This window comes from Falco biarmicus, chromosome 6 (assembly GCF_023638135.1).
Source record: "Falco biarmicus isolate bFalBia1 chromosome 6, bFalBia1.pri, whole genome shotgun sequence".
NCBI lineage: Eukaryota > Metazoa > Chordata > Aves > Falconiformes > Falconidae > Falco > Falco biarmicus.
In genome coordinates this window covers 89,459,751-89,481,099 of record NC_079293.1, presented here as the reverse complement: position 1 = coordinate 89,481,099, position 21,349 = coordinate 89,459,751, and the positions used below count along the sequence as shown (strand labels likewise).

General features: G+C 45.7%; 1 protein-coding gene across 2 annotated transcripts; it reads left to right on the top strand.

Moving 5' to 3' along the window:
* The first annotated feature begins 401 nt into the window (after window positions 1-401).
* Window positions 402-21,349, top strand: UGP2 (UDP-glucose pyrophosphorylase 2). Of its 2 annotated transcripts, none has more exons than XM_056342506.1 (10): window positions 402-768; window positions 7,002-7,129; window positions 7,679-7,786; window positions 14,387-14,572; window positions 15,994-16,127; window positions 16,790-17,087; window positions 18,153-18,350; window positions 18,535-18,777; window positions 19,243-19,347; window positions 20,250-21,349. In XM_056342506.1, the coding sequence occupies exons 1-10, from the start codon at window positions 417-419 to the stop codon at window positions 20,355-20,357; spliced, it is 1,860 nt and encodes a 619-aa protein (XP_056198481.1). In that variant the 5' UTR covers window positions 402-416; the 3' UTR covers window positions 20,358-21,349. The 2 variants fall into 2 exon arrangements, with proteins under 2 accessions (XP_056198481.1, XP_056198482.1); XM_056342507.1 differs by lacking the exon at window positions 402-768 and adding an exon at window positions 1,104-1,369.

Sequence of the window (21,349 nt, the reverse complement as noted above, 5' to 3'; positions counted from 1 at the left end):
GAGGGGGAAGCCCAGGCACAGCTGGAAAGTGCCCTCAAGCAAAAACTTGGGAGAATATTAGAGGGGAGCTGGGGTGAGTTGAGAAGCGACACTCTGCCTTGGCACCTTGGCCCTTGCCAGCATGATGCCCGAAGCGCTGCAGGCACCCGGGGCTGAAGGCCTGTCAGCCAGGGCGGAGCCAGTGAAATTCATGATAAACTTGATAAATCTGAGATACACCAGGCATCTCGCATGGAATTTGGTGCAGTCTTTGCTTCAAGCCCCATTTTTCAAAGTTCCCCCCCTCGATCCCCGGGTGTCGCGACAGAACACAGTCGCGATGTGCCCCCGGCGCTCCCGCGGGGCTGAGGCCCCTCAGGGGAGCCGCGGGGCGAACGACGAGCGGCGGCGGCGAGGAGATGCTTCGCAAGCCCCAAATGGGCCACCCATGCGGCGGCTCCCCGCGCAGCCCCTGCCGGGCCGAGGCCGCTCGCCGGTGGCTACCCCACGCCGGCGGGGCACGGGGGAAAGCGGACCTGCCGGGACCCGGTCTGGGGGACGGGACGGGACGGGACGGGACCGTGAAGCGGGCGAGAGCGACTCCCGCCACCACCTCAGCGCGGCGGCGCGCGACCCCTCCCGCTTCCGCCGCCGCGCAGGGCCCGCCGGGAAGGTGGCGGGGCTCCGCCCCCGCCGGAGGAGGGAGGAGGAAGGGGGGGGCGGTGGGTCTCCGCGCTGCCGCCCCGCCCCTCCCCGCCCCCCGCCGCCCGCGGTACCGGCAGCGACGAGGTGGGTACGGCGGGACCGCCACCCCCCATCTCCCCCCCCGCCTCCCCTGGGGCGGCCGGAGGGGCCTCTCGCCGCCCCTCCCGCCGCCTGCCGGCCCTCCCGCCGCCTGAGGAGAGGCGGGCCCGCCCTCAGGCCTAACGGCCGCACAGCGCGCCCCAGGCGGCGGTGCCGGCCCGGCCTGTGCCCGGTCCGGCGGCGGGGAGGAGCCGTGCGGGGCGCCCCGGCGGGGCGGGCGTGCGGCCCAGCCGGGCGGGGAGGGGAGAGGAGAGGAGGAGGAGGAGGAGGAGGAGGAGGGTTGGGGGTGGTGAAACCTGGGGCGCGGCGGATCCGCCTCTTTCATTGATGAAATTTAAATTCCTGGGGGTTTGCCTGCCGCCCGCCGGCCCGGGAGGCACCGCTGGGCTGAGGGGCCAGGCGCGGCGGGCGGGCAGCTCCCAGGGGCCGGGGCCGCCGCTCGCTGCCGCCGCGCAGCCGCTCCGCCGGGCCTCGCTCCGCAGGGGCGCGGGGAGGCGGCCCCCAGCCCCGCGCTCCAGCCGCGCCGCGTCTGTACGCGCAAAGTGTGTGTTTTATTAAGCAGCCAAAATGTCGTCCTTTGCGAAAGGTAAGCTTGACGTGCGTTCTAGAATTGTATTTTTTCCCCTTCAGATGTGCGTACGCTCCGCTTGTGTGTGTACGCGCTGCCTTTTTTATGATCCCCCCGTTTTCCCTCTCCCCGGCGCAGCGGTGGGTGCAGGCGCCCCGCCGGCACCCGAGGCGCAGTGTGCCGGGGCTCCCAGCGCGCTCCCGGGGCCCCCACCGCGCTCCCGGGGCTCGGCTGCCGGCCGCACGGGGGAACCGGGGAAACCGGGCGGCTGTAGCGCCGGGGCTTCTCCCCACGGCTGGAGGGATCCAGGCGGGATCTGGAGTCTACAGGGCGATCCTGTAAGCGCAGATCTCCCCTCTCCGCTAAAGCCGTCTGTTGAAGTTGGGGGAGGAAGAGCGCTGAGGTCGAACGTCTTCACTTTTTTTCAGAGTCTTGAGTGTATTTTGGCGTTTTCCGATGCCGGTGGGCTCCCGCCGCTTTCCTTTACTCTCCGCATGTGTGAGCGTATGCGTACGTGGTCTGAGTTTCAGATTCCTTTATTGCAAAACAGGGAACCAGCCCACAAGAGGTCATTTTGGGAAGAAAAACGACTTTGGTGCATTGCCGTGGCAATTTTCTTTCTCTCCTATCCGGTATTCCTAATGGTGCGTGTGTGTGTGTGTGTGTGTGTGTGTGCTTTTTGTAATGAAATCCGTGTCTGTAGGTTTCCTCAGTGTAAATCCCTGCAGGCCTATCGACAAACGTGATGCTGCCTGTAGGAAGAACACGAATAGGTCTTTCGCTGTGTCAACTTGGACGTTGCAGGCAACCGAGGGCCTTGGCGGGCTTTGGGAAAGCCTGCCGCTCATCCCGTGGATGTGTAGGACTGCACAACACTTGCTGTGTAAATGCATCAGCTGTCTGCAAATGCCCTGTGGCACCTGGGCGAAATGCAGAGAGCTGAAGGAGGGAAGTATTACAGCCATGCTGCTCGGCAGGCTGCTCTGAAAGTTGCCTAGATAATCCCCTTCTTGCTGTGAAAATACTTACAAAAATACATTCAGAATTGTTCTTTTCAAATGGTATTGGCTTACCTCAGCCTTCTGCTGAAGGTAGCCATCTTGCATGCAAGTGATATTGTTTATGAAACTGAAAGCTGAAGAAACCTATGTAAAGATCATAACCAGTTTTTAAAATATTACCAAAGATTTGACGATCCTAAAAGCTTTTAAAAAATTGTCTGTCATTTAAAGTACTCTTATCACGCCGATCATATGTTGCCAGTGTCAAGTGATACTTTTAGCATGAGGATCAGCTGTTCAGACTGAGAAACCCAGCTGTGTCTGACCATAACACCTGAACTCCTGGTGCATGCAGCTGGCAAGAACGGCTTCCTAGGTTGCAAACTTGTGCGTTGGCACAGGCTGACATGCTCATTCGTTCCACTAAGGAGAGAGCGAGCGCAGAGGTTTCACTTCATGTATGCTTCAGTCCAATGTATGTTGACAGATTTTGCCTCTAGTAGTAGGAAAAGAAAAACGTTCCTAAAGGCTGAGTGGGTATGTTCCATTTTAGAAATCAAACGAAGTAATATTTATTAGCGTTGCACATTATAGTATAGGTATTTAAAGAGTGGGTTTTGTGCTCGTCAGGGATAAAAATTGCCTTGAACTTTCCGCGGAGTTGGTGGAAGTTGAGGCATTCAGCCTGTACCCTCAGCACAGAGTTCAAGGATGGAGTGTTTAAAGTTCAGCTGCATGCTTTTAACTTACTGGCTACCCTTCTAGATTTTTATGCAAGTAGTCTGGCTCCAAGGGGATCTGAATAACTTTCTGCTGTAGGTCTTTCTGTATACTTACTGGGATTGTGAAGGTAGCTGCAGTTCATAACCCTTAGCCCAAAAGATTTCCATTTTTTTCATGAGAGAGGGGACTTCTTGCTTGACTTGTCCCATGACTCCCTCCTGTACTGGGTCCTTATGTACCGAGTACCAAGGCAGTGAAGCTGTCTTCTGAGTGAATTAATGAACCAAACTAATAGATCTTAACACATTAACTGCTTTTAATGTGGAATAAGAGGAGGGATGGCCAGAAAGGAAGCACATGGAAGTCCCTGCGTAAGGGTCACTGCTCTTCTGTTCTCGTGCAGTTTTCCTGAGGGCTTCTGTCTCTTATTTTGATTCTGATAGTGTACGAAGACTTTTTTATTAATCTGATTTGTCATATTTTGGTTTTTTGTATGTTTGTTATAAAGTTATGTATCATAAACCTGCAAGTACTCTGCCCTATGCTGTAGTTCATGCTGCGAGGGCAGGGGGCACGTTAGCAGTGAAAGCAGAGCACAAAAGCATGCTAGAAATAACAGTGGGGGCAGGAGGGCTTGAGTGAAAATCTCCACGCGTCGGACACCACTGCAAACTCCATTAAAGAGTTGTCCTTTCTCCGCTACTTAAGGAAGTACTTTCTATGGATGACATTAAAGTAAGATATCCTGGGTGGTCATTTTTGCAAAGCAGAGTGTTTTCTGAAACGTAGCTGTTTAGTCATGCGCTTCTGTTCTGTGCTAATTTCCTGCGTGGGCCGGTTCCCCAAGAGTCTTCCACTACCTTATCCCACCCTTTTCTTCCTTCAGATGTGCATTCAAGAATACTGGTCCCATAAAAGTGGACTTAGGCTGGAATCTGAGGCGCTGGTTGCAAAACAGCTTGGAAGAGGCATTTCTTTTTAAAAAATAATTTGGGAGTTTATGGCTGCACAAACCATGGAAATCTCTTCCTGCAATTATCCAACACCCCTGCCTCTCATGTGATTTTTAGAGGCACAATAACTGCTTTTCATTATAGCCTTTGGAAATTTTACTTGCCTGTAGGAAATAACTGCTTTCAGATACATGGTCACACTGGCCTTTCTACTTCCTCATTGCTGCTAGGGGAACAGGGAAATCAACCTTCACCCGGGCTGTTAAATTTAACAGCAGCTCATGTTAAAGGGCTGCAGTTGTCTTTCTGCTGGTGGTAGGCTGACGTGCATAAATACCAGCTTCTTCCCAAAACCCCCGAGGGGCAGCAACTTGGGAACAACCAGTACAGAGTTTGTTGGTTTGGAGTGGATGCAGTGATGCTGCTGCTGTTGTCTGGCTTTGGGGAGCCTTTAGAGAGTGCTGTAGGTCCCCGACCAGTCCGAATCCTGGTGGACGTCTCTTAAGAGAAATGCTTAAAAGCCTCTGCCTTGCAGTGGCATGTTAAAAGCAGACAATCTTTTGAGTTGTTATTTCCCTTGGCTGCTTAGTAACAGTATCCAAATTCTTAGGTATGCAGAATAGATGCTTTTCCTGCACCAGGCAAACACATGTTTTTATGGACTCCAGCCATGTCCTTCCTTTCCCCAAAATAGTAATAGTGCTAATAGCACTAATAATGCTCTCCTTGAGCAACCATGCCCTGGCATGTTGAATCTCGATGAGACCGAGTGGTTGCAGCAGTTGTTAAATGGTCGATGTGAAGCCTAAATATTCTGTGTTGCCAATGCAAGATGCAGCTGACAGCACTGATGGCTTAGGCGGTCTGCGTTTTGGTAAGAAATGTCCCATCTAGCTGGCTGGTCTGTGTGCTTGACACTTGGCGTTTGGAAAAAGCAACAGGTTTGCTTTGCTTCTCTGCGAGGACATTGGTGATCACATGTGTTTAGCATTTGCTCATTAAGTTGTGGAGAATTTATAGTATTATTTAAAAAAACCCCCACAAACTAGGACATTATCATGCATTTACTTTTATGGTGCCTTTTTCTTTTGATTTGTTTGTGATGTTACTTAAATTTCTAAATGCTTTTATCTGGTACATACAAGTCTTTGGGCTGATAGGAGCAAACAAGATTTTCCTACTTCCATGGCAGCCTGGGAAAGTGCCTAGCTGGCGCTGCCTTCCTCAGCCCCGGCGTTTCCACGGCACGAATGAAGGTCTCTGTTGAATACTTGGTATTTGCAGAGTTTCTTCTGAAACACGTTGCATCATATGGGGAGGTTCAGCTGTTTTACAGGCTGATGAACTGTGAGAAATGGCCACTGTTGTTGCTGTAACAGAAGTCCTGTATTACAACATGTTGCAGGGAGGATTGCAAACATATGAAAGTAGCTCCTAGCAGTTGTTTCTCTGGAAGTTTAAACAGTGTTTTGGTATGCATCCACCCAGAATGTGCGAATGATAAGACCGTACGTGTAGCAGTTCGGTAGGGAAGTATTAAGCTGGTATAGACCTCCTCCTTTTTCTGTAGGAGGAGGCGCTTCCTAATGAAGAGCTGTCTGTGTTTTTACATATTTGACCTGGAAAGATACGCCTAACAGGCTTTCAACCGTTATCTGCTTTTACTACTAAATGAAGCATTTGATTAAAAAAGAGAACCTATTGTTCACTGTACTGTTCATCTTGAGCTGGCGTTCCCCGTGTTGCACCACACACAGTATGTGCACTGCAGCACTTGCCTTTTTTTTTTTTTTTTTTTTTTTTTTTTTTCCCCTCCCCTACCTGCAAAACAGTGCAGTCAGGAAAATGGCTTCTGTGGGCTTCAAAGCAAGGATTAGATACTGTCACTGAGTCTGAGGCTGTGGAATACTTTGCTTAAAAAAAAAAATTGTATTAAAATGCACTGCCATTGGCTTTCTTAGACATTCTCAATAGAATAGCCTTTTAGTGCGTGTTCTAAATAAGTAAACTTCAAACGCAGGTTCCTCTTCTAACAGTATTTTCTGGCAGCATTGCTCTGTTCACTTGCAAAGTTTCCTCCTGTCCCTTTTTGCACTAGTATTCAGAGTGTTTCTAAAATCCAGCTATATTTGGCAGTACATCACTCTCTGTGTTAAGAGAAATGATTACTCAAGGGATTTGGCAGAAATTAAATTAACTGAGGTCTTTAGAGAACATACTCAGAATGTCTTTTGAGAACACGCTCCCTTCAAGTGCTTTCTGCTGGAGAATAAAGTCATGTTATCTCCCGTTTCTTCCTGCGATGTGGACTTTACTGTGTAGAACATTTGTGTATTTACTCTTTTTCACATTTATGGAGCTTATCACTTTCAAAAGCAAAACAAATGCTGAAGTGATAGACAGACTAATTTTCTAGGTTGCTTAGTAACTGAAATGCATGCTGTAGTGTGAAAATACTCATGTGATAAAGTAAGGGAATATTTACTGGAACAAACTAAAAATTGTGTGAAAAAGCACTGTATAAATAATGAAAACATATGTTTTTATTTGCTTGTGTGAACAGAAGGATACCCTCAATCACAATGTTCTACATAAAAGAAATTTTTTAGTGAGAAGCTTTTTCACACTTCTACTTGCTAAAGTATGTTGATGCGGTAGGATATGAATTCTTTGGCCCTCTAGCAAAAAAGCATCCTGCTGTGGATTTTTGGACACTTCTTGAGATGTATCGTTGGTTTGGGGTTTTTTGAGTTTTGAGAGAAGGGTAGTTGTGCTTTGGCCCCAGTTTAAGGTCTCTTCTCCCAAGTCACCAAGAATAAAAACTTAAGGTTCCTGGAGTGCTAGCACAGTAATAAAATGAGACTAGATTATAGGAGTTTATTAGTTTTTAGAAGAAAATTGAAGACTATTTGTAGTCTAAATAAGCTAGGTTTCTTCTTTTTCCTTTAACCCCTGTGTTTATTTTTATTTAAGATTTCAGCAAAGCAATGTCTCAAGCTGGCTCGTCACAGTTTCAGGAAGTCATTCGACAAGAGCTGGAGTATTCAATGAAAGTAGAACTTGATAAGATACTTGCAACTGCAACTTCAAATGAGCTAGAGGTAAGGAGCATGATGTTTGACTCGATCAGAGCATGAGAAGTTAGATGCAGGAAACTGAGGCAAATACTATACAGGGAAACAAATCACAGAATACCATGATCTTTATTTTTAGGATGTGCTCTGATCCTGTGTGGAAGAGTAGCCTGGATACAATGTCAGTAGGAGACTTTCAGTTCCATATAAACTGGGTGACAAGAGTTATTATGAAGTGTTTAATCATCTTTAGTTATTAAAGGTTTTATGTAATCTTTAATGGATTACAGAAGGGGAGGGTAAAGCTGTTACCATAAAGACTGGGCCAAATTCTGATGGTTGTGGTTTTGACTATAAAGACTTGTCTTTTAGGTATCCGAGTTGGTTTTGCACCTTTGAGCTTTTAGTGGAAATGGGCTTTTGGTGCCTTTTAGAATTTTACTTAAATTTTAGCGTGTCAGTGCTGATAAAATTACTCTTGTGAATAGACTGTACATCAAGTCTGTAGAAATGTGTCTGTGATTGAATAGGCATGCATTAAACGTCAGCCTTAACTAATGCATTTCTTCTTGGTAGCACACTAAAAAGGACCTGGAAGGATTTAAGAAGCTATTTCATAGATTCCTGCAAGAAAAGGGACCATCTGTGGACTGGGGGAAGATTCAGAGACCTCCAGAGGATTCGGTAAGTTCCAATGAAGCGACAGCTTGGAAGGAACATAGAACTGATAATTGCTGCTTGTAGTAAATGATGTAGTTGCCCACAGAATGGATATCTGTGCCATGGTTTCATAAAATCACGTAGGACAGCACTTTGGGTTCTAACTGGAAAAAAATTACTTATTGACACATATGTTGTAGTGTTCCTCAGCATTGTGTCAGGTTCTTAACATATGTGTCAGGTTCTTTGGTGGTGTTTTGTTAGCTGCCTTTGAGCAGGGCAGCAAAGTGGGACAGATTCCATCTTACCATTTGGTACCTTCTCTGGAGTCCACGGTAGCTTGTGTTAGAGGGGAGGGAGGGCCCTTGTTGTTCCCATTTCCCTCCTGCCTGTGAAAGAAGGTTGCGTGTCTCAGATGAGACTGTTTTCCGCAATCCGTTCCGCTGAATAATTTGAAATGGACATATGGCAAGTGGGCTGTGTTGCATAGCTCATTTAGCAACTTCTGTAACCTGCAGCAGCTCAGTAAAAACGAGGGATCTGAGTAGTTGACTGAGGGGGGGCTGAGGGGGCGTAATTTTCATCTAATGTCATCTATGTTGTTGTAACTTATAACCTGCCACTTGAGCTGCTGCTGAAAAAGCGCTGAATATTTTTTTCAGCACTGTTTAGTACTGAAATAAATACTTGCTATTAAACCTAACCTCATTCTATTGATTCATCTGTGGCCTTAGGCTGTCTTTTGACTCTTGTGTATCTAACGGTGTAGTTGTGGTACGAATTCTTGCATTTCCCAGTGTAGTGATCTTGGCATATTGCAGGACTTCTGTGTCCTCACACGTTTGTGGTTCCTGTTAGCCTCTCTGTGGTGATTCAATCGAGGCTCTGTTTCCAACTGAAAGGCAGGCTGTCCAGTTACTTCCAGAACAGATGCAGTGCTGCTCTCTAAAGCGTTGGAAGAATGATGCTGTTTTAGAGCAAGTCTAGGGTTTTTCCAAGGTTGAGTGTTTTCTTTTAACTTCAAAAACATGTGATGTCTCTCTCTTCTGTACTGTAACACTGAATGAAGTGTTGCTTTGGGGATAAAAATCTACCTTCAGTAAAGAGGCCGGGGGAGAAACTGGAGTTCTAGATAACATGACTTATAAGGAAGGCTGAAGAAAAGGGGATTGCTTTTAGTCTAGAGGGGGTGAGACTCTGGGGAGTGATAAGCCTGTTAAATATGTAAAAAGGTAGTTGGAACAATGAAAGAAATAACCTGTTCCCTGTGTCAAGATAAAGCCTGGGATTAAATGACAGCAATTTGATGCGACTGAATGGGCTGCTTTGTGGAGAGGGAGAGCTATTGTCTATTTTTAAAGTTTTGCACGCCTGCAATGGAAAAACTTTCAAGTTCTGTAAAGGACTGAAAATTACCGGGTAGGACATCAGGAGCAAATGTCAAATGGGAGGATTATGGTAAGACACTGAAAGAGACCGATGGGAGATTCCCAGGCATGGCAGGGTGCTTAAAAGAGAACTTTGACAAAGGTCTAACTTAAGGTCACAGAGGGTGGGAAGGGGTGGGCAAGATCAGAATGAGTATCGCTCGGCTTCCTTATGGCCCTGCCTGCCTGGTTCTTGAATGTGCCCCTTAGCCATGTTGCAGCTTTTACAGAGAGAGAGAAAGTGAGAATCCTGCAAAATCAAGTCACTTTGGGTCAGGTGAGATGCATGCATCATTTTAAATGAAATTTTGCTTCCTAGCATGAACTCCAAATAAATAATCGCACTTGGTAAATATCACAAAAGCAAGCTAGGGAAAAATAACCACAAACTAACTTCCTTCCATGCCTTCTTTACTTCATAGTAAGTATCTCTTTCTTTAGGATTACTTGGATGATACTTAAGGCTTCCTTATCTGACCGGAGGTGGGTTGAGGATGCTCAAAAACTGAGAGCAAGCTCAACTTCATTTTTCTTTTCTTTTTTTTCCTTACCATAAGAGTTCCATCTCCCTACCCTTCTCAAACACTGCTTGTATTCATCCTGCTTCCACCTCCTTTAATATGTCAGTCATGTAGATGACGTACTGTGGAAAGCGAAATGTCTTACATGAAACCCTTTTCAAGTGACCTGCAGGGCAACTTCTCCCAAATTATTCTTTGCTGAGGGGTATGACTTGTGGAATTACTAGATATAAGTTGATGTCCTGAAGACCAGAATTACTAGTCTAGCTAGTATAGGTGAAAACAGTATGAGCTTTTAGAGGGTGTAAGAGTGATCATTTTAGAAGAGCTTCAGAATAAAGACTGCAGTACTGAGTTCTTTGGGACAAGTATCCATCTGTGAGTATACACAGATTGAGTGCTTCAGTTCTAGTTGGGTTTTTTTTCCTAGCTATAAAACCTCACAGTGCACTCCCCTCCTGGTCTTGTTAGACCAGCACAGAGGTTGGTACACACAAGACTTGTTGGGAAAGTTGGTAATCTTGGAACTGATTTATAACTGCCTGTATGGACGACCTTGTTTTACGAGGAGGTGGTGATGGAGGTGGGGTGCTCAGCTGCTTTTGAGAATCCCACACTACAAGGATCATAGCCTAGAAAACACTGACTTCCTCTCCCCGGTGTGAATTTATTTGCCTGTGATTGTTTTGGAGAATTGGTTTGCTGCTTGATCAGTCCAAAGCACTGAGAATTCTGGCAAGTGTAATCTTCAGCTGGTACCTAGCAGAGTTCAAAGGATCTGTCTAGGTATATATGTGTGTGTGTATGTATATACATACAGACATATGTGTGTGTGTATGTATCTATAAATAAAATAAAAACACTCAAATGTGCCAAAGCGTGGGGTCGTTGAGGTGGTTTGGTTTTTTTTATTAACAGCTTAACAAGTTCATTAATAGTTTATTGCATTTATAGGCTTTGTCTTTTAATTTTCTATTTTACGTAAGCTACTTCTGACTTTCAGATTAGGTTGGAAAGGTGTTTCAGGCTTTTGCCCAGTGCCATGGGAGTGTGCTATGCAGGAACAGAATTTCTGATCAGACTTCTTTGGGTCTTCTAACGTGTTATCCGCTGTACTTGTTCTTTGAATGTAACTTTCTGTTCTTCCCTGAAGCATTTACTGACAAGTAAAGGCTCCTGTGAGTACACTGAAACAGAAATTATTGTTCTGTAATACTCCTTCATTTTTCTCCCCAATGGGAGATGTCATCACTGACCTCCGTGTTTTCAGTGCAACAGCTAATACCAATGGCCAACAACTTGTAAGCTCCAGACTCCAATATCAGAAGATTGAACCCATTTCGTGCCGTATTGGTAAACCTCTGTCTTGTTTTTTCCTTCCTGATGCTTTGCTTCCATACGTCCAAAGGCTTACAGCGATACCTAGCATAGTTAGGACCGTTACGGTTACAGTTTTCAGAGAAGGTATACTTAGTCAGAGTGCCGGTTAACAAAGAGAGGTGGTAAAGCATGTAGACACGGCAAGTGTAATTTAACCCTGTTGATGTAGATTGCAGTGATCTGTTTGTTTGAATTGGAAGCAATAGCAACACCCTGCTGGGAGGCCTCAGAGAGAACCAAAGTGATCAAGTTAACCTCGGAACAGCAATACAAAACCTCATCTAGGAAGTGAAGAGAGCATCCAAAACAACGCGAGTTGTGAGAGGAGCTTGCTTGTTGGAAGGTTTTTTCCCCCAGTGGCCTGATTCTTGTCTGCAGCTCAGGTTGTCATCGCAGTGAACTGCATCGTGAAGGAAAGAAATGAATGTCACGCTCTTCCTCAAGAGCAAAATGTCTTCCTAACCTTCAACTCCGGAAACAGCTTTTCAGGGTTCACTTGGTGCCGTTTCTAAAACCGTCCGTTGGTGCTGAGTCTTTCCTTGTTGTTCTGTAAGTACAAACTGACTAATATGGGTGTATTCCTTCCCAGTCTACCCACGATGACAGCCCTGATGCTCACTTTGTCTGTCTCTGACAAACGCTTGCAAACCTCCTTGCAGTAGGAGTATGCTTCTGAAATCTGTTAGTCAAACTCCCAACGTTGCCTCTTGCAAACTGTTCTGAAAAGTCACTTCTGTGACATTGTCTGCAAAACCAGAAGCAGTGAGATATGTCATCTCAGAAGAATTCCAAACGACAGTTTTGAGATGTGTCTCAAATGAGTAACGCTGTAGTCATGCATCTGTAAGGCACATCACCCCTGCCTGTTTCTGTTCCTGAAGTATTTCCCCATCAGCACGCACTTGTCAAGTCCACTGCTCCAAACCCTTAGAGCGAGGTTTGATTTTTATTACTGCGGAGCACTTCTTCACGCTGGTGTGTACGCTCATAGGTGATGAGGCGATTCTGGATATTAGTGCCTACACGTGACTGGAACTGCTAGACGGTAGCGCTGGCATCCAGCAGTCCTGATGCTGCAACAATCCTGCTCAGATTTGAGATCTTGACATGTGTTATTCTCTGAATGAAGGACCCTTCAAGACCCAGGGCTTCGTTGCCAAGTTGTCATTTCCAGTGCCTCTGCCAGAAAAAACTGAAATATTTAGCAAGGCTGAGTTACAAGTTTTGTGTTGTAGCTGAACATCCACTGGACAAAGTCCTCGATGGAGGGCCTGGATGGAACCATTTAACTTCATCAGGATTTCACTCTGAGCTTTCTGCATAAGCTAGTTTCAGGCATGATAGTGAAGGCATGAAAAGGTAGTTGGCACTTCAGCAGAAGCAACTGATTTTGAGGCAGCCTGGCCCTGACTGAGTGGCAGACTGTTGTCTTTTTGGAGAGCCGTATTTTGAGTGATGCAAGAAGAACACAGCGAGACTTGAAAGTTGAAATCATTTTTTGGCTGTTCAGACTGTCTGAACATTGTGGGTGTGACTCGCATCTGGCCCAGCTGAAGCTCAAACCTGAATGTTTTAAATCTGTTTGCAGTCTAATACAGAGCGTTACTGACCTTGGAGTGGATGGGAAGCAGTAAATCTCTTGAATACATCTCTGTAGATCCTGCTGGTAGTGAATTGTTCATTAAGCTTTCTGATGTACCTTCAGCACGTTAAAATCAGTGTTTATCACCTCTTTGTTAATGAGAAGAATGGTGGTTGTTCAAGGTGCCTGCCCAGCCTGAACACAATCTCTATTGCTGACAAAACACAGCAAGATTCTGCTTTTTGCACGGTTCTGTTCCTGAAATGTTCTAGGAACTTCAGAAGTTCCTGCGTATGTCCTGTGTGAAATGGCAGTGATTGCGCTATTGCCTGAGCCATGCTAACTGCACATGGAGCGATCTTATCTTTAAATATATACCGTAAGCTTTCCGGATCCTGTAAGGCAGAATTTCCCTAATGTGAGGGATCTGCTCTAATCTACTGCCTGTGGCATACCGGAATGCTGGAGTTGCGCAAACTCTGCTCTCTACCCCCGCACATCTGAGTAAGAAATATGACTCTTGTTCCAGTGTAGTGTGAATTTCCATTTGAACCTCAGCCTGACTTGCCCAAAGCAAACACATTTCTGGAAACTACTCTGTACGTATTTGTTTTTGGAAATCAGCTGTGGATCTTACACACCCCTTATCTGAACGAAAATCATTTTCCTGCTGCTAGAATACACACAGCACTGAAACACCAAGGCTTTTCTTGAAAAGAAAATCTCTAGAAGGACAGGCTAAAGGATAACTGTATTGATTTTGCTCTAACAGTTTTCACATGACTCTTGCATTGTTACCTTTGTTTCTTTGATTTGGGTGCTCTGGATGAGGGGACAAGCAATGCCTAATGCAAGGCATGCTGTCATTACAAACCTGATTTTGCTCTCCATCACTAGCCCCTAGTGCAGCCCATGCTCTGTTTGCAAACCTGTAGGGTGTAGCTGTCAGCAAGGTGGAAGACTTCTGCAAGGCTTAATGTGAGCTGGATGAACACATCCTGAAAATTGTGGGATAAGAACTAGGAGCTTTCTTCCACTTTGTAGCACATTATTGGGAGAGAGGAATTATTAAATTGGACTAGTAGTTGGAATAAAAATTGGTTTAGACTGAGCCAAAGAACCAACCTTTTGCCAAGAATGTTGCCTCTGATAACCTCAGAGCAAAATATATATACATTAAAAAATAATAATCTGCTGCAAGTTTAAGCTGCTTAGGGGGGGAAAAAGTTTCGTGTCCTGCATGCAGGGCCTGTGTCCTTAAACTGGGGCCTGACTGAAGGAGGTCACCTTACTGGGGAGGAGCGCTGGGTGGCTCACAAGGAGACCCCCTCTCCTTCAGCAGGGTGAGAGGAGAGAGTCGTGGTAAGTGATGTAACTGGCCTGACTTCTTCGTTAACTGCCTTCACCATTGAGTCAGTTCCCCCTGCCTGGAGGAGCAGAGACAGCTCTTCGTCTGGATGGAGCCGATTGTGACTGGTGTCACAAAGTCTATAGAAATTCTCAAGAAAAGAGGTTATTGTAGTAACAAATTCAGTTATTTGTATTGTAACAAATCAGATTACTGTAGACTCAGTTCTGCAAATGTTCTTTAGTGTCATAAATCACATAAATAAGCGTGGGTGCTATTGCCAAATCTTGAGTTTTGAAGATTTGTAAGAGAAAGCAATTCCCTTCCAAATATCTGACTGCTGGGGTTTTTTGTTTGTTTTTACAGATCCAGCCCTATGAGAAGATAAAGGCCAGAGGGCTGCCCGATAACATCGCTTCTGTCTTGAACAAGCTGGTTGTTGTGAAACTAAATGGTGGCTTGGGCACAAGCATGGGTTGTAAAGGCCCCAAAAGTCTTATCGGGGTGCGGAACGAGAACACCTTCTTGGATCTGACGGTTCAGCAGATTGAGGTAACTTCTGATGGGCTTTTCTTTCTATGCTGGAGGAAGCACCCTGAGCCTCTCCTGTGTGACCCTTTCGGAGACATCACAGTGGAGACTTGCCAAAAGGAAGAAGAGAGGGAAGGCAGGTCTGGAGTGGAGAATTTGGAAAGAATAGGCATGAAAGGGTTGAAGCAATTGGTGGTCCACTCCACACGTTAGCACAAGTGTAATCCAGCCTGTGCACACCAACCCGGACGGTGGTGATGGTGTCCAGAAACACGAGCAATCAAATCGGAGCTGGCATGGCACGGCTAACTCCTGGGCTCGTCTCTGAACTCCTCCAGCTGCAAGTTTAAGTTTAGATTTTTAAAAGCTTTTTTAACGTGCATTAGAGCAAAGTCCTTCCGAGCAGCTCCAAGCTCCTTGTCAAATTAAAACTCATGCTGGAAGTGATTGCTGGCATTTTCTGCTGAAGAAAAAAAAGTAAAATAAAATAACAGCTGCTGGTGTTGAGAGAGGACATTTCAGCTGATGTTTTTAATGCAGAATATTTCTCTTACAGCATATAATTAAGATGGTCATCAGAGTAGGAAATTGGGTGTGCCTGTTCCAGAGTTTCTGGAGCTCCAACAATTTTTGCCTCAGTGTGGGGGCTGTTTGGAGTGACTCTGCCCTATCTGTTAGACAGTTCTATAGCAGACTGAAATTTCTATCCACCTAATGCAGTCCTAATCCTTTGGTGTTGTGGGCGCTTTCTCAGAAGTGTCACTGTGGAAGTCTCAAACTCCACCAGAGGGTAACAATCCCAGACACTCCACAGTGGATGAGGATGATCTGATGCACAAAGCTTAGAACTCACTGAAATATCTTTTGATTTCTGCACTCGATTTGTCGTGGAATGCCATCGTGTTTTCTGATTTTTGCCTGTGCTCTGCTGTGCACATGGGCTTTTGTGTATTTCAGCTCCATTCTATAGATTCTCGAATTATTAACGTGGTGACATGTCATTTGTTATGTATTCCTGGGACTATAGTCCATTTCACAGCCTGCCAAGGCGGCTCGAAAGTGCTTACCAGAGAAGGTTTTCAAACTTCACCCTGACAGCCTTCAGTAATTTGAAGGAAAACATGCCTTTTGGCATCAACAGTAGGCTAAAATTTAAAATAATTATTTTGTGGTGTCATGCTTTTCAAATTTTCAGTCTTGATGCAGATTTAATAATGATTAATTATACATTAATTAATGTGGACCGTATCTTTACTACTTACAGGGATTTGTTTTCCTTTACCTATTTATTATCTTTTCTCTCAACATAAGCACATCTCTCTTCTATCTCAGCATTTATTATTTCCAGTCATTTTTATCTAATGTCTTTCTCCCAGATCTTTAGGTGTTGGGAGTTAAAGCTAATAATACATGCTGAATTTACCGTTTCTTTCCCATCTCAGCATTTAAACAAATCCTACAACACCGATGTTCCTCTTGTTCTCATGAATTCTTTCAACACTGATGATGACACAAAGAAAATCTTGCAGAAATACAGTCACAGCCGTGTGAAGATATATACTTTTAATCAAAGCAGGTATCAAGCCACTTCTCCACTTGGGGTGAAAGGAAAAACTAGCTTGCATTTCTCCATATTCCAGTGCTGTGAGGTTTTAGTTGGAGACACTGAGGTAGCAACAGTGTCTTCTGTACCCATGTTCAGTCTCTGTTTTGGGGCTCTTTGAAAGACCGAAACATCAAGGTGTTAAGCAGGGTCAAGGGCAATGTATTAGAACTGGGGAGAGGGGGGCGTGTGGGATGCAGTTTCTAAGAAATGTGTGAATAATGGTGTGCTGGGTGCTGGCCACTTCATTCCTGAACTTGCCTTTGGGGTCCCTGGGCTCGGGAGGGCGGGAGAACGTGGGCTTCCTTACCAAGAACAGACTGAGTGGTTCATGATGTCCGAGGCACGCTTGGCATGCTCCGAACCTGCCTGTCCGAGGAAAGCTGGTTTACAGCATGGTCCGAGAGCTATGGCTGTACATCCTTCACTGAGAGATTGCATGCTGTAGCTTCCCAGCAGTAGCTCAGTATGTAGATGGGTCTTTCAATTCAGGGAATTTATGCCCGTCTAGAAGGCATTACTTCCAAAAGCTGTGTGAAAAAGCACGTGCAGTTGCACCTTTACTATTGTATTGTGTTTTTCTTTTTGCTAGTCCAGCACTAGTGAGGACTTAACACAACCCATTGTCTTCCCAGGTATCCTAGGATTAACAAGGAAACTCTGCTTCCGATAGCCAAGGACGTGTCTTACTCAGGAGAGAATACGGAGTGCTGGTACCCCCCGGGCCATGGAGATATCTATGCCAGTTTCTATAACTCTGGTCTGCTGGATAACCTTATCGGAGAGGGGAAGGAGTACATTTTCGTGTCCAATATAGATAACTTGGGTGCCACTGTGGACCTTTACATTCTTAACCACCTTATGAACCCACCCAATGGAAAACGCTGTGAATTTGTCATGGAAGTCACCAACAAAACGAGGGCGGATGTGAAGGTAAAGAGGGAGACAGTTGTGTGAGTCTGTCTGAATGTCTGGCGTGCTGGTGGGGATCTCGGCTTCTTGTATGTCTGAATTCAAGCATGGAGGAGAGACTTTAAATCTTCCCATAGCTATTTTAGGCACCTTTTAACATATCAGCTGTGATCTAATCAGAGATGCACAAAATCAGTGAGTTTCTGAAGTTCTGATTCATGGAACAAACTGGATCTAGGTTCTGGGCAACCGCAGAGGACAGCCTGGGCTTGACTGATGCCTGAAAACACCAGTGATTTCCGCAGGGTGCGGGTCACAGCCCCCATAGCTCCTCCAGCCTGTCACAGAGGAGTTTGAGGATAGCAGAAGCAGAGCACTGCGGGCTGGGATGCAGCGATTGTGTATCTGCTGCCTGAACACTGCGCAGGCTGCTTGCCGCGCTGCCGAGGTGTGCGCTGCCCGCGGCGCTTGGCACGGCTGCCACCCTGCTCCTGCCCCACCCGCCCCCCTTCGTTCAAAGTCCAGGTCTGACAGCTTGTCAGGTATTTATGGCACTTACCAAATACTTCTGGCATGCAGTGATTTGTGCCGTAACTGTACTTTGCCTCTGCTCTTTTAAATGTGAGGATGGGGAAGGAGACACCATTTTTCTCTGTATTCATTAGATATTAAGGTCTTACAAAGCCACCAAAATGCACGGTGGGAATACAGTTCAGGTTACTGAAGTACTGCTTGTTTCTCCTGTAAGTGCCACAAGTACAAAACTATAAGATTTAATTTAGATTTTGCTCTGTAACCTAGCAAAGTACTGCTGAAGGTGATTTTTGACCACAGCAGCACTTGCAAAAGATTCTCAACTTTCATTAAAAGAATTAACTGTCTTAGAGTACTGAAACACGATCGTTCAACGGTTCTGACTGTACTGCAAACATGCTCTATAATTAGTAACCTGGTAGCTGAACACAAGCAACGTGTTTTCACTGCGGTTCAACTTTAAATGCCAACAAAACAGCGCGTCCGGGTGAGGGAGGGTTTCTCTGGCATTTCATGAACAGGACTTAAAACTGCTGCTTTCGACCCTTGCAGGGTGGCACGCTTACACAATATGAAAACAAGCTGAGGCTCGTGGAGATAGCTCAGGTCCCAAAAGCACACGTGGATGAATTCAAGTCTGTGTCAAAATTCAAAATATTCAACACCAATAACTTGTGGATTGCTCTGTCTGCAATTAAAAGGCTGCAAGAGAAAAACGCTATCGATATGGAGATCATCGTTAACCCAAAGGTAATCAGCTAGGAAGGTTTTAGAGGAAACGGACTCAAAAGAGCGTTTGTTTCTAGGTAACTAGACAGGGACTGCTGCCTTCAAAAAGGAGCCAGCCTGTCTGTAAATGCAGAGCGCTGACTTACGCTCTAGTTCGGAGCGCCCTTACCTGCTGGTTGTGTTCATGTTGAGTTTTCTCTTCCAGACTCTGGATGGAGGCTTGAATGTTATCCAGTTGGAGACGGCAGTTGGTGCTGCTATTAAGAGTTTTGAGAACTCTCTGGGGATAAACGTACCTCGTAGTCGTTTTCTGCCTGTTAAGACGACGTCGGATCTCTTGCTTGTGATGTCCAATTTGTATAGCCTTAATGCTGGATCTCTAACCATGAGCGAGAAGCGTGAATTTCCAACAGTGCCTCTTGTGAAACTGGGAAGTTCTTTCACAAAGGTAAACTCCTATAATTATAGTTTGGTTTTACCTCTTTGAATAAAAAAGCAGTCCATAGCAATAAATAAGTTAAAGTGAGGTTTATCTGCCTCTGCCCATCTGGGAATTCCCTTTTGCTCCCAGTAAATAACTACTAGGCTGTTAGAATAAAACTACGTAATGTGCATGATGTCATACTGCTGTTGGGTGCTCTTTTACCCCGTTGCTTGAGGAAACAGCAGGTGAATGGGGTTGTGTGCGTGCTCTGGAGCTCACCCAGCTTTGGCAGGATACTGCCCTTGCTGCTTCTCGTAGTTACTGCTGAAAGAAATGACAATGCCACGTTGCTTTCAAAGTAGCAACTCGTATTAAGTCAGATGTAGCTTCCTGAAAGGTCCCTGAAAGGAGTTTTCAGGAAGCTCCCACACTTGTCTTTAATCCACAGGTGGATTTTAAACTGTCTCTATTCTTTCCTCTCTCCAAAAGGTTCAAGATTACCTGCGGAGGTTTGAAAGTATTCCAGATATGCTGGAGCTGGATCATCTCACTGTTTCAGGTGATGTTACATTTGGGAAGAATGTTTCATTAAAGGTGAGTGTGTAATTAGGATGCTCCTGCAGTAAACATGACCGATCTCTGCTCCCTGGTAACGGATGCTCCCCGAGCTCCTGGAGGCACTCCTAGGGATTTAGCCGGCCCCAGGGTCGTGGGGGCCAAGGCTGAGGAGCGACCCTTCCGAAGGAGCGCTGGGTGTTCCTGCGGTAGCTGCCTCTGTACGGTCCCAGGGAGAGATGAGGTTTCTCTGCGAGCCTTGCGAACACCACAGACCCCACGGCGCTGTTCAGAACAACGCTTACACCCCCATCCTTCAGCTGTACAGCACCTGCCACCTCCCCTCCCAGGCCGGCCTTGCAGCCACAAGCCCCTTCCCGTCAGCTGGGGGTCCTCGATTTATTAGTAAATGCTGAGGCTGAGCAAGTTAGCTTCTCTCCAGTTCTTACTTGAGCTCAAGAACAACATTTTCGTGGCCCTGTTAATAGTCGAGGGCAGGTAGCTGCTCACACGGATCAGTGCCAGGGTGGCTGCAGCAGCCAGGCTTACGCACAGGTCTCTGTGCCCAGCTGCGATGGCAAGCTGTGCCACGCTGTGCCACGCCGGTGCAGGGAACATTTTCCCACCTTTAAAAGCAAGCAGACACTGTAAGAATGCTTACAGCAAGTGTGTGTCTTCGCATAAGGCATCAGCTCTGCTTGTAAACTGATAGTATCTACTATGCTGGTGATTATACTGTTTCCAGTATTGCTTGTTTAAAACCTTTGTTGTGGGGGGAAAAAAGAAGTCTATGCAGAAACAATGCAACTAAACGCATCCAGGATCCGGCTCCGTTACAGCTGACACCGAACTGGTCCTCCAGACAACGCTGCTCTCCCTCATCCCAAGTCAGCAGGTCATAGAAAGTCTCTCAACACTTGTTTTCTTTCCTGTAACTCCAGGGAACAGTTATCATCATTGCAAATCACGGTGACAGGATCGACATCCCAGCTGGAGCTCTACTAGAGAACAAAATCGTGTCCGGCAACCTTCGGATCCTGGACCACTGAGTCGGCGTGAGGGCACGGTCAGTGCTGTAGGCAGCTGTGCTACCCCAGCCCCGTAATGGAAGACCCTTTTAAGCATTAGAAATATAAGTACACAGAGGGCCTATGCTTCGTCATCTTCACAGTACCCTGCAGTATTAATTTAAAAATTAATTTCTCTTGCTTATCTTGTTAAGCAGACACATAGCGCAATGGATGTGCGTAAGTAATGCTTCAGTCCTTAAAGAGATTCTGTAACTCAGTTAATATAACCTTGAAGTGCAATACTGTTTGTCTTGCGGTAAGATGGACAGATCTTCTTTGATAAGAAGTTAAGAGGCTTGCCTCTAACATTTAGTAGTTTTGAATTGCTTGTAACTGCAGAAATAAAGCTGTGAAGCAATACATGCGGGACAGCACGGTTAGCTACTCATGTGGCTTTTTATGAAGGCACAGTTGAAAACCAAAAGTTTCATTACTGCTAAATGGGCTGTTAAAACCCCTGTATTTCATGTGCTCACAACTCTCCCGATCTATAGCCCTCGTGAACCCCCCTGGACTACAGTGGGATGGCCTGTCCCAGTTGTACATCAAGACACGGGGGTAAGGCTGCCAGTACCTCCATTTCCATATTGTGAGAGCGGGAATCGTTGGTGTTCCAGACTCGCCCAAAGAATCTAATACTTGAGAAAAATGCCTCAGTATCCACGTGTGGTGTTTGCTTTTTCACATCCCATTTAAGACTGGATCTCCTGTTAATATCTTAATCCTTGATCTGCCCCCTTTTTTCAATAAATGGATCACGTTGACTACACCCGTGTTCATATTGTCACAGCCATGTATGTTAATTTATCTTCTCCTGAGTAATTTCTAAATTTGTACAGGAATCGAAATCCCTGTCCTGATCACTATTGATTTCTTAATGTTTTTCTTGTATTTACATGCAGACAACTTTATTTTATAAGCTTAGTATAACACTGGTATGTATCATTAAAGAAGTTGGTCTTTAAAAACAA